We start from the raw sequence: 12,808 nt of genomic DNA, 5'->3' as shown, positions 1-12,808 counted from the left end.
GAACCAGCCTGCACCAGACAGTGGTGACACACGCCTTTAATCCCAACACCGGGAGGCAGAGGCAGAGGCAGGCGGAACTACAGAGTTCCAGAACAGCCTCCAAAGCTTGAAAAACAAAAAGAACCAGCATGCAGACACTCAGCCATGTTTCTCAAGTATCTGGTTTGATAGCAGAAAGAAAGCAGTAACCATAGTACTTGCCCATAAATAAGGCAATTCAAGCACTTGGAAGGTAGGTAGATTTCTGAGTTCCAGGCCTACAAGGTGGTACCTTGTCTCAAAAACATACAATTCCTCACATGTGCTGTGAGCGAGCACTGAAGCACTGGTAGCCTCACAAAAGCATGAACAGTCCCCTTTGTTTGTAAACATTTTTAGTGCACTTGAGTCCAATCTTCCTGACAAGGGAACACATGCTAACTTAATGCTCTAGGAGCCACAATGAGCACTGAAACAAAGTCTGCTCACCCAATGTATTATCACTGACTCCAACCCAAAACAGGCAAAAAAACAAGTTGTTTTCTTGTTATCCAATCTAAAAGTTCCAGCTACCATTAATATGGTGAATTTATCAGAAAAAAAGTAACAGTAACATCATAAAGTAGTGTCTTTTGTTATGTTCCTGTCTACTCTTAAGAGTCCAAAACCTTTTCTTCTTTTTTGGAGACAGGTTCTTACTATGGACATCCCAGGCTGGCCTGCCTCAGCTGTCCTAGTCCTGGTCACAAAGTACACCACTCTACCAAAAAAAAAAAAAAGAAAGAAAGAAAAAGCATTTTATTGTTTCAAGTTTAATTACAAAGTAGTGGATTTCATTATATCCATACAAAGTGATGGCATTTTCATAGGTGTTACGGCAATAACATGGTATGATACTCTTAAAAACAAACTTTACCAGTGACTTTCTGAATTGTTGAAAGTGTATTAAGGACATCCTAACTCTTCAAATCTCAATTCTGTCATGATCTGTCAGCTCCTCCACCTGAGTTTACTCTATATGAAAATTAAAGTCATGGTTTAGATACCAGAATTTTATGCAAATATTAGCAAATTATTGTAAACTTCATGGACGTGGTAAGGCAATGTTACAGTTTTTAAAATTATTATTTCAGAAAAACAAGAATTTTATCAACAAAAAACGTGCCAACCTTTGTTCAATTGTACTTTTTGCTTACTTTTTGAGACAGGGTTTTTCTTTGTAGTCCTGGCTGCCCTGGAACTCACTTTGTGGAACAGGGTGACCTCGAACTCGGAGATTCTCCTACCTCTGCCTCCTGAGTGCTGGAATTAAAATAAAGGTGTGCCACCACCGCCCGTTGTGCCAGCCTTTGTAAAGAAAGTTATCAGCAAGTGCAAAAATAAGCTATGACCAAAATAAAGGGCCACAAAACAAAACTACTTCATAATGAAAACCTTTAATTCACTACTTTCCTTTTTTTCAGTACTTATGTAAGCATGAACACAGTGTGCATGTGTGTATTTGTGTGTGTGTTCACATGTTCATGTGTATTTATGTAAGCATGAACAGTGTGCATGTATTTGTGTGTGTGCACATGTTTATGTGTATTTATGTAAGCATGAACAGTGTGCATGTGTGTTTGTGTGTGCACATGTTCATGTGTACTTATGTAAGTATGAACAGTGTGCATGTGTGTATTTGTGTGGGTGTACATGTTCATGTGTACTTATGTAAGCATGAACAGTGTGCATGTGTGTTTGTGTGAGTGTACATGTTCATGTGTACTTATGTAAGCATGAACACAGTGTGCATGTGTGTTTGTGAGGGTGTACATGTTCATGTGTACTTATGTAAGCATGAACACAGTGTGCATGTGTGTATTTGTGTGTGTGTTCACATGTTCATGTGTACTTATGTAAGCATGAACACAGTGTGCATGTGTGTTTGTGTGGGTGTACATGTTCATGTGTACTTATGTAAGCATGAACACAGTGTGCATGTGTGTTTGTGAGGGTGTACATGTTCATGTGTACTTATGTAAGCATGGACACAGTGTGCATGTGTGTATTTGTGTGGGTGTACATGTTCATGTGTACTTATGTAAGCATGAACACAGTGTGCATGTGTGTTTGTGTGAGTGTACATGTTCATGTGTACTTATGTAAGCATGAACACAGTGTGCATGTGTGTTTGTGTGGGTGTGCATGTTCATGTGTACTTATGTAAGCTTGAACGCAGTGTGCATGTGTGTTTGTGTGAGTGTGCATGTTCATGTGTACTTATGTAAGCATGAACACAGTGTGCATGTGTGTTTGTGTGGGTGTACATGTTCATGTGTACTTATTTCAGGTACTGGTCCTTGTTTGAGACAGGGCGCTGTACAGTGAGGCACTCACCAGGCTACCTGACCTTCAGGTCCCCACTTCCCATCTTCTAAAGGGTGCATGGATTACAGGTTCACACTACAGCACCAGCCTTTAATTGGGTGTATGGATCAGAACTCTTGATTCTCAAACACGTTACCCCAGAGTCATCTGCTTAGCCGTAACGCACCAATTTCAAATGGAGGAGAGATCTGTAACACCAGCTTTGACAGAGTAGGGCTAAGAATCAGTACTGTAGGAGGGGTGTTATTTAATGTGAGTCCTTTAAAACACCCAACTGAGCCGGGCGTTGGTGGCGCACGCCTTTAATTCCAGCACTCGGGAGGCAGAGGCAGGCGAATCTCTGTGAGTTCGAGACCAGCCTGGACTACCAAGCGAGTTCCAGGACAGCCTCCAAAGCCACAGAGAAACCCTGTCTCGAAAAACCAAAAAAAAAAAAAAAAAAAAAAAAACACCCAACTGAAACAAAAGTTTAACATCAGATTAAAGCAGGGGACGGTGTGGGAGAAGTCAAGTCCAGGCCAGGATACGCACTGAACCTGTCTCAAGCAAAAAGTTAACCACATACCTATCTCATGGTGCAGTTATTTCTTAGTCCAAAGAAAGCATACACCCATACAAAAGCTCAGCCACTTAAAACTGGAACCCAAATCATCAGGGTGTAAATTCTACCAGGTTTATAGGACATGCTTGTAATCCCATCTTGGTAAACTGAGAAAGAAAGATGTTAAATTCAAGGCCGACATAGCCCACAGAGCAAGTTCAAGACCAGACTGGATAACTTTGTGAGACTATCTCAAAACTTAAAATAAAACAAAAAGGCTATCAAGACAGCTTGGCAGGCGGTGGTGGTGCACACATTTAATCCCCACACTTGGGAGGCAGAGGTAGGTGGATCTGTGATTTCAAGGGCAGCCTGTTCTACAAAAGTCCAGAACAGCCAGGGCTACAGCTACACCCTGGGTTTTTGTTTTTTTTTTGGGGGGGGGTTGGGAACGGGGCCCTCAACAAGTAAAGGCACTTGACACCAAAACTGACAACCTAAATTTAATTCCCAATACCCACAAGTTAGAAAAAACAAAAAAGAAAGATTCCTACAAATGGTCCTCTGACCTATACCCCCCCACATACACACACACACCAGCAAATGCAATTTTAAAAAAGAAATTAAGAGTTATCTAAACATCTAAAAAACAACAACCACAAAAAGGTCTGAGAGAAGAGCAGTATTACAGACTTTGCCTAGCTTGCAAAGGTTCCGAACCCAATGCCTACTCCTATACACACATGGAGCATAAAGACACAAACTTCTAAGTTACAATGAAATACTGTTCAGCAACCTAAGAATATACAATGAACTTCAAAATTATGACCAGTGAAGGAATACACATAAAGGGCACCCATACTATATATTTCCATTCATATATAATTCTAGAAAATAGAAAGTCATCTAGGGTCAGAAATCAAACCAAGGCTCAGAGGAGACAAGAAAGAATATAAATTAATATAAGAAATTTTGGGGCCAGGCGTTGGTGGCGCACGCCTTTAATCCCAACACTCGGGAGGCAGAGGCAGGCGGATATCTGTGAGTTCGAGACCAGCCTGGACTACCAAGTGAGTTCCAGGACAGCCTCCAAAGCCACAGAGAAACCCTATCTCGAAAAACAAACAAAAAAGAAAAAAAAAAAGAAATTTTGGGCACTTGGACAGTGGAAGCAAGACAACAGGATCAGGAGTTTAAGGCTAACCTGGACTATGTGAGATCCTGTCATAACAGTAGTTTGGGGGAAGATAAATGTGTTTCTTCTTGATTGTGGTGACAGGTTTCATGAATAATATGTTAAGACAGCACGGAAAAAAAAATATCACTTTTAAATAGTTTCCTAGCACTCAGAGACAGGCAGCAGGATCTCAATTTAGGGACCATTCTAAACTACACAGCAAGACCATGTGTCAAAAACCCTAAGGCATAGAGCTGGCTCCCAGTCACCCTTAACTCCAGTTCCAGGGGATCTAATGTCCTGTTGTTGATTTCTGGGGGAAACAGGCATGCACATGGTGCACATACATACATACATACATGAAGGTGACACATTTGTACACATAAAGATAAAAATGGTTCATCAGGTAAAGGTGTTTGTCACCAAAGCTAATGACCTGAATTCAATCCCTGGAACCCAAATGGTGAAAGGAGAGAATAAACTCCCAAAAGTTGTCCTCTGATCTGATCAACCACACACACACACACACACACACACACACACACACACACACACACACACACACACACACACACACACACTGCGGTGTCTCAGTATGTAGCCCTGACTGCCTTGGAACTCTCTCTTGAGAACAAACTGACCTCAAACCCACAGAGATCCACTAAGTGCTGAGGTATGCACAAAGCCCAGGAAAAGCACACACACCCCAACAGGGTCTCACTGTGTAGCTATGGCTAGCCTTGAACTCGAAAATATCTTCAGCTTCTGACTCAAATGCTAGGATTAAAAGCATGCACCACTACACCCAGCTGAAATCAATGGTACAAAGCACTTCATAGGCATCTGTTTTGAGGCTAGCCTGGTCTACATAATAAGCTTTGATACCTAGAGCTACATAGTAAGACCCTGTTCTCACAAAAAAGGAAAAAAAGGCAGTAGTGGCCCATACATTTCAAGTGCTAGCACTACAGAGGCAAAAGCAGGATCTGGTCTAGAAGGAAGTTCCAGGACAGCCAGACCTGTTACACAGAGAAGCTGGAGGTGCGTGCATGGGGGGTGGGAGGACTACATAAACAGGACATACAACTATGAGTAAGACAGGAAATGCTTTTGGTGCTTCTAGATCACAAGCAGAAGCTTGTATGTGTGCTACTCCAGCAATCTATCGATCTATAGCCTCAGAAATTGATTTCTTTGTGGTCCCCACCCCCCAAGGAGGATTGAGATTAAGACAAGAACTTACTTTCATTATGTAGCCCAGGCTAGCCTAAAATTTCTGAGACCCACCTACCTTTAAATCTGGAATTCTGGGATCACAGGTGTTGTTTCAATACACCAGCTGTCTCCAGTGTTTTTACAAAATACTGTAAAAACAAAGCAGATACGTACAATATGGCCAATAAATACTGGGAGAATAAAATGCTATAGGAAAAACACAAACAGGCTACCCTTTAAACATGATTACCATGCCACAGTCCCTGGAGCAGCGTCTCTCATTCCCAGAGCCCACTCTGGACCTCCTGAACGAGGAAGTCCAGGGGTGGGTTCCACAACCATTTCAACAAATCCTCCAAGTAATTGAGATCACACTCAACTTTGAGAACTATTATTTAAAGGATAAGATTATGTGTACCTGTTTTCTTTCCTTTTTTGTAACCTGTATTTTCCCCAATTACTTTATTATCACACTTTTCAAAACCCAACTAAGCCTTTCATTAAGGTATTTTATTAAAGCACAGATTCTCTGGGTCTCCAGGCAAAAGCTGCTACATTAGAAGATCTGAATTGCATGCCTAAAAAACCATGGTGATTAGAACCATCAATCTGTTACACAGAACAAGATATCCACTGCATGTATGTATAAACACCATCAAGGTACTGGTTAAGTCACACTACCCAAACCAATACACCTAGGTTGTCTTAATGCTTGCACATAGAGAAAGGGTCTCTTACAGATCATACCTACACAAGATTTTTCCTTTTTGTTTTTTTTTTTGTTGTTGTTGTTGTTTTGTTTTGTTTTTCGAGACAGGGCTTCTCTGTATTGTTTTGGAGGCTATCCTGGAACTCGCTCTGTAGACCAGGCTGGCCTTGAACTCAGAGATCTTCCTGCCTCTGCCTCCCGAGTGCTGAGATTAAAGGCGTGTGCCACCAACGCCCAGCAAGATTTTTTCCTTCTAAGAGCTTAACTTTTAGACCTGTTTGTAATTCACCACAACTTCACTGCAAACTCACCAGATTCCTGCTTTACCGAAGTGCTATCATAACCTGCTTGTTGAAGACAAATTCAAAATACTAGGAATTGCCAAATCTTTAACTCTTAGCTTTAAGACTATAAAACTGTTCTAGCTTCCATTTCACCAACCCACTGAGAGGCCTCAGGAAATGAGAGGTCAACCACAGGTTGTCAATGGACACTAAGACTAGTTAAAAGACTGTCCACACTTTGAACACAAATTAAACAGTAACAACAGCTAACTTGGGGATAGAATAACTGCTGATGAGCAGCAAAAACTCCAAAAAGTCAGTGATAAATGGTTCCACATTTCATGCTTGCTTTTGTTCTAATACCCACTTTAAAAAAAAAAAGGTGGGGGCTGGAGAGAAGGCTCAGAGGCTAAGAGCACTGGCTGCTCTTCCAGAAGACCTGGGTTCAACTCCCAGCACCCACATGGCAGCTCCACCACTGTCTGTGGCTCTGGTCCCAATGTTCATAAAATAAATAGAAAACAGGGCACTTAGATGTCCATATATATCCCCACCACATAAAGTTATTTTTAACTTTTCAATTCTTTTTCCTTTTTTTTTTTCTTTTTTTGGTTTTTGAGACAGGGTTTCTCTGTGGCTTTGGAGGCTGTCCTGGAACTCACTTTGTAGACCAGGCTGGCCTCGAACTCACAGAGATCTGCCTGCCTCTGCCTCCCGAGTGCTGGGATTAAAGGCGTGAGCCACCAACGGCCAGCCGACTTTTCAATTTCTTAAAAAAAAAAAATAACAATTCAGGTTGTGTTGTTTGAGACAGCCCTAGCTGACCTTGACCTCAGAGATCCACCTGCCATAGCCTCAAGCCTGGCAAAAAAAGGAGGGAAAAAAGCCAATTTTAAAAATACAAAGTATTCTAAAAAAGTAAGATGATAACATACAGTGCTGACTAACATGCTACCCATCGTGGCTTGGAAGAACAATGTAATAACTAATTGTGTGTCCACCACACTATCTTTTCACTAATTCCTCCACACAGTGCCTGACACAAAGAGGGGGACAAATATTTAAGAGTTTAAACTTGGTGCAGAAAATTCCTGTGAATCCCCAGGTTTTCAGATTTGGAGGTCCATTTCCACCACACCTTTATTTAATCCAGCACATCCTGTCTGTACTGAGATCCTTCTGGAAAAGACAATCTCTGAAAACTCATGGCATTCTTAAATTTGCAAATATTACAGCAATAGCAGGGTGAGCCAAGCCCTCATTATGATCAGATTCAGTTTTCTGGTTTAATTTCCTGAACATTTCTTGAATCTAAGAGTTCAGGGTCTTTTTGTTGTTGGGGTTTTTTTTTAATCCCTTGAAAATACACTTGGTCTTGTCAGCAGCTCACAGGGCCTCCCCAGCCCCCACCTCTTTTGTATGTAAACACACTCTTGTCACACACTCCCATCAGCTGTTTGGTAGCTCCACCCCTCCTCCTTTTCCGGGTAGTAACAGAGCAGCCAATGAGCTGCAAGGAGCTGTGCCTGCGGCCTTTTGCCTGCATACGCTTTTCCAAAACAAGCAGCCCTAGCCTTCAGCAGGGGCACTGGTTCACAGATAAAAGGCTCACCAGGGCTGTGCAACTGGGCGATTGAGACAGTCACCCCCACCAACAAGGAAGCCCATGTAACCTGAGCTGTTTGTTCCTCCACCAGGGAGAACTTCAACCAATATTCCTTTAGGGCAATCACGCTTAAGGTCACCAGAGTCCCAGGTCTCAGACAATCTAAATAATCAGTGGTTGCCGGTGGAAACATCAAAGGCTGGTGATCCTGTGCTCTCAGGCTGGTAATCTACCTGACTCTAGCAAGCAAATGGCTGCACTATCCAAGCCCGTTCCACCGGACCTAGGCTAAGGACAAGTGTTTTGATGCCACAGCGCCCAAAAGTCATGTAAATCAGTTTCTCGGCTCCTGTGGAGGTTTGCACAACGTTCAGCTGAGGCACAGAAGAGAAACAATGAATGAGTCAGAGTTTCAGAACATAATCGCCCAGCAGATTAAATGCACTGGTGCAAAACACTCCCTGCATAACTTGGAAGTCAGCTATCCTACCAACCGGTCACAAAAGAAATAATCAGACTCCGGAGAGATGGTGTCTAGCAAGGTGGTGGAAAGCGTTGACCAATTAGTCACATGTCCTCGTCCCTCCCTACCCCCACACCGCTACTTTCCTACTTCATAGGTTTCCTGCCAGGCTGTAAATCCTTGTGGTACAATTACGCCCAGAGACAGCCAAAAATGGGCTGAAGCAGGAGACTTCGATGAAACCGTCCATCAGCCTCACACCAGAGAAATCATCCAGGACAAGGGACTTGAAGTGCTAGACATTCCTTTAGACCTTTGCTTCACTTCCTTACCACCGTCTTTCATTTTTAACTCTCGACACTGACACGCAATTTTACTACTCATCTTAGCAGGAGGCTGGGGAATTTGCTCTTTAAATTTCCGCTTAGTATACCTTACCCAGAAATTGTAAACTCTACTTGGGCCTTCAGTTGAGAATTCAACTGAGAAAGGAGGCCATAAAATCCTCCACAATACACACCAACACACAAAAGGAAATCCGACAATTTTTAACTTCCAAACTACATTAAACCAGAAAATAAACTCGAAGCAGAGATAACCTCTAGCTTTCCAATCAAAACTGTAATCGTCTTATCTCAGAAAGTTACTATTTTGAAGAGCCCTGGATTTTCTTTTGTCGGGAAAGGGAAGGTGGGAAAGAACAGAAGCCAAGGCATCTTCGCCTTTCTTCATCTTCTACTAAAAATAAGCTCTGAAATAACCACTCAGAGAGCGGGGAAAGAGACACCCTGCTGTTCTTTGTTTCCTCTCCCGCACACCCCCCACACCCGCACTCCTAAGTGCGGTAATCATTCTAGATGCCACAACTACTACATGAACAAAAGGCCTGTATGGAAAAGGCCTCAGGTCAAGTTAGGCCTCGATCTTCAGCCTCAATCTTTTAGAAATCTGTGTATGAATGTAATCTGAGGAACTGACATCCATCAAAAACAGCTGGAACCCCCCCCCACGGTCCCAATGAAATTTACATTAGGTGTGACAGTAACTCTCAATTCAAGACAAAAATAACTCCTTAGTCTACCACCATGTCATTTCCTAGTTTCTAAACAAAAATACAGCCTCAAGCTGCTTTGTGTAAATGTACACACAGCCATAGTTACAAGTTTTCCTGCGGTCTTATGAAAAGCCAGCATTCCTGGTACCATTGACATATTTAAAAAGCAATCACTGCTACAAACAGCTCGTAAAGAGTTGACTTCACTTGTGTCTAGGTGTGTATCTGGCATATTATCCTTTATTACTGACTGTTCTACTAACTACTCTTTCCCTAAACCCTAAACTTCCGAGTTTACACACTATTCTTAATTTTTAGCCAGATCTCCCCTGGTCGAGGAGAAAAGCATGCTTATTCCTGAAAAAACGGATTGGACAAAAAAAAATAAGATAATAAAAACAAAAAACAAAAAACTAATCTAGGCAACTTCCCCTCCCATACCCCAAATTAAAATCCTATCCAAAAACTACTTTTAAAAACTTCAGCAAATCCCCTAACAGTTCTTGACAACCACCACTGATCGACAGAAAAGGTAAAACAATCAAAAACATCGATAAATAAAAGGAATTCACCTGAAGAATCTAGCCAAACAACTTGAGTTATATAAACAAAATCCTGCAACAGGGGGAAACGGTGGGGGATGGGGTCGAGGCAGAAAGAGAAACCAGAGACAGGACTTTTTAACAGCCTTTCACCTTCTCCCAAGGGATTAGCTATTTAGAACACCAGGCTCTCACCGCCCCCCATTAGCCCTCAAAACATAAAAATCATTTTTTAAATACTCATTTGTTTCAGGAACCTTCGCAAATTTCTAGCTGGTCATGAAATAATCAGTCTGGATTCCAACCAAAACCACTGCCTGGAAGACTTATCAGTTACAGCTCTCCCTCTGCAACCTCGGGTGAAAATAAAGTTGGGGGGGTGGAAAATAAAAAATGTCACTTGGCCCAGGTCAGAGTAAGCAGTCCCCAAGAGCCGTACTCTCTCAGAGGGAGTTCTGCTCAAGGGCTAGCACAGGGGCTATTTTGTTCAGGAGCTATTTTGTTCAGGAGCTTCTCTTTCCTTCCTCCCCAGCTGTCAGATCCACAATATGGAGGGTAGCCTGCCCGCTGAGGGCCTGGGGGTCCTCACTGCTCGCCCTATGAGTGGGATAGGCTTTGTCAGTAGAAAGAAAAACAGGAACGTTCTCCAGACTACAAGGCTTAGCAGAGTGTCTGATTTAAAACACACGGAGCTCTTTATTACAAGAGGGGCCCCGAGCAGACTACTCTCTTCCTAATATAGAAAGGAATTAGGGATAAAGGAGGTCGATTGAGCTACCCCAGTTTAAGCAGCACTGTGAGTGGAAGGTACTCGAACACCTAAAAAAAAAAAGAAGAAAAAGAAGAAGAAAGGCTTCCCTCTCAGGAAATTTCTATCACGAGTCCATAAATCCAAAGCTAGCAAACAGGAAGCAAAGACCCTGAAGATGAGCTCCCGGTGACGAAGGAGGCGGCTAGTTATGCCCCCCCCCCGAAAGGGCCGTCTCAGGAATCCAAACGTCGGGGAGGAAAAGTCACGGGCTCCGGGGGGGTGCAGCGAGAGCGAGGAGCAACGCACATCTCGGGGGGCTGCAGATAAAGGGGGACTGAGAAAGCCCCGGGCTCCGGGGAGGTGCTAAGGGGCCGCCGTAGGCACCGAGGCGGGGAGGGAGGGAGGGGAGGCGCGGCCAGTGGCCTGGAGTGCCCCGAAGCCCTCGCCTCGGCACCCCCACCCGCCCCACACGCAGTCCGAATTCCCCTCCATGAAGGATACAGCTTGACTACGTCCGTGTCCATCCGCCTCTTGCCGGGACTGGGGGATGACATGGTGTCGCCGCCGCCGCCGCTGTCTCCCCGTCGCCTGCGCCGCCGCCGCCGCCGCCTCTCTCCCCTCCTTGGCCCGTCTGTCACGGGCCCCGGGCCCAGCTCGCAGGGCCCCGCGGCCGCGCCGGCTTCTCGGCCGAGGTGGCAACACCCGCGCGGTCCCGTGGGGTCCGCTCAGCCGCCGCCGCCGCCGCCGCCGCCCCCGCACGGGGGAACACCGGGCACTGCCCCGCCGAGTGGGGGCGGGGACCCAGGCGCCCGCTCGGGCTGCCCTCCGGCAGAGGCTCCGCCGCGGCCCGGGCAGACGCTGCTCCGCGCCGTGCGCCGCTCCCCCCGCCCCGGCCTGCGCTCGCTCGTTCGCCTGCCCGCCCGCTCACGCTCTCGCCAGCTCCCAGCTGCTTCCTCCACAAGCCGACGACTCCAGCTCGGTCGGCCTCTCTAACCTAGCCTCCCTCTAGGCGCCGTGATGTCACCTCTGTGACGTCATCTGAGGGGCGGGCGCCGGTGGGAGGGGCGGGGCGTCGTCGCGGGGTAGGTTTGGCCGGGGAGTTCTGGGAGATGTAGTTCCTCTTTCTCCTGCCCGCCTGCATCCCTCGGCCCCCTCCCCCAACCTCCCCACACACTTCATCGCTCAACTGCCAGTGTCGTCACCATCAGCATGAACGATGGTAGTAAATAATGGCAGTATGATTACATTCATGTGCTTTATGAACCACCCTCTCACACAGCGTTACAAAGGGCTGTTTGGATATGGAGGAGGCCAGAGTGGCAATTACCCAGACTGGCGTCCAAATCTGGAAATCCCCACACCAGCATGTTCTCTGCACTCCCTAAGGAAAGAATTGGTTTGCAGGGATTGTAGACTACAGCAAGACTTCGTCAGAGCTTGCAAACCAGGGCTCATTAATCCTCCACATAAGGCCAATAATTCCCGGAGTGCAGTAGGAGCAGCAGGTAGCAAGAACAGAAATAACTTGGTACCAACATCCTTGTTCTACAGAATTTGAGGTAAGTTGAGGTAATTTGAATTCACAATGGGCCTGACTGAAAGAAGCTCCCTAAGGACGCTCTAGTCCAGGACAAGGATGGCTCGGCCCTCCAAACTCCTAAACCAATCATGTGTACTTGCTCATCCACTTAATAAACATTAAGTGCTGCTGTGTGCTTAGAGTCCGTGAAGCCATAGCGTGAATAAAGGCAAAAGTTACACAGCCCTCTCAGAATGGGCCTGAGTGTCAGCATCTCAGGGGAGCTAGTTAGAAAGGCCGCCAGACTGGCCTAAGGCCTACTCATTAGCATTTGCAGGTGATCAAAGATCTCAGGTGATTCCCTCTACAGTGAAGTTTGAGGGATACTGCTCTAGGGCTGAACGAGTGACAGTGAAACAAGGAGTCAACCAGGCAAAAGAGAATAGTGCCAAGTATTTTCAGAAGTTTTAGCTACTGCCTTTTCCCTGTGACTACACATGTACTTTAACAAGTCCCTTTTAAAAACCGTACGTGTACACACACACACACTCACACACTCCTGGGAACAGAACGATGGGCTAAAGTTGAACATCACTTGCTC

The 12,808-nt window shown here is 45.0% G+C and overlaps 1 protein-coding gene across 2 annotated transcripts in view; it reads right to left on the bottom strand.

Annotated features, from left to right (window-relative positions):
- Ube2h (ubiquitin conjugating enzyme E2 H) overlaps positions 1 to 11,713 on the bottom strand; it is an 82,185-nt gene extending 70,472 nt beyond the window's left edge. The window contains exon 1 of one of the 2 annotated variants that reach the window (XM_040728663.1): positions 11,190 to 11,713. In XM_040728663.1, coding sequence (XP_040584597.1) covers positions 11,190 to 11,242 — 53 coding nt within the window. In that variant the 5' untranslated portion in view covers positions 11,243 to 11,713. The remainder of the gene's footprint in view (positions 1 to 11,189) is intronic. The other variant, XM_040728662.1, reaches the window with a different exon arrangement.
- Between the last annotated feature and the right edge of the window lie 1,095 nt (positions 11,714 to 12,808).

This window comes from Mesocricetus auratus, unplaced genomic scaffold, assembly GCF_017639785.1.
Source record: "Mesocricetus auratus isolate SY011 unplaced genomic scaffold, BCM_Maur_2.0 Super-Scaffold_100019, whole genome shotgun sequence".
Taxonomy (NCBI): Eukaryota; Metazoa; Chordata; class Mammalia; order Rodentia; family Cricetidae; genus Mesocricetus; species Mesocricetus auratus.
Note: the sequence above shows the minus strand (reverse complement) of the source record. Positions and strands in the feature narration are given on the sequence as shown.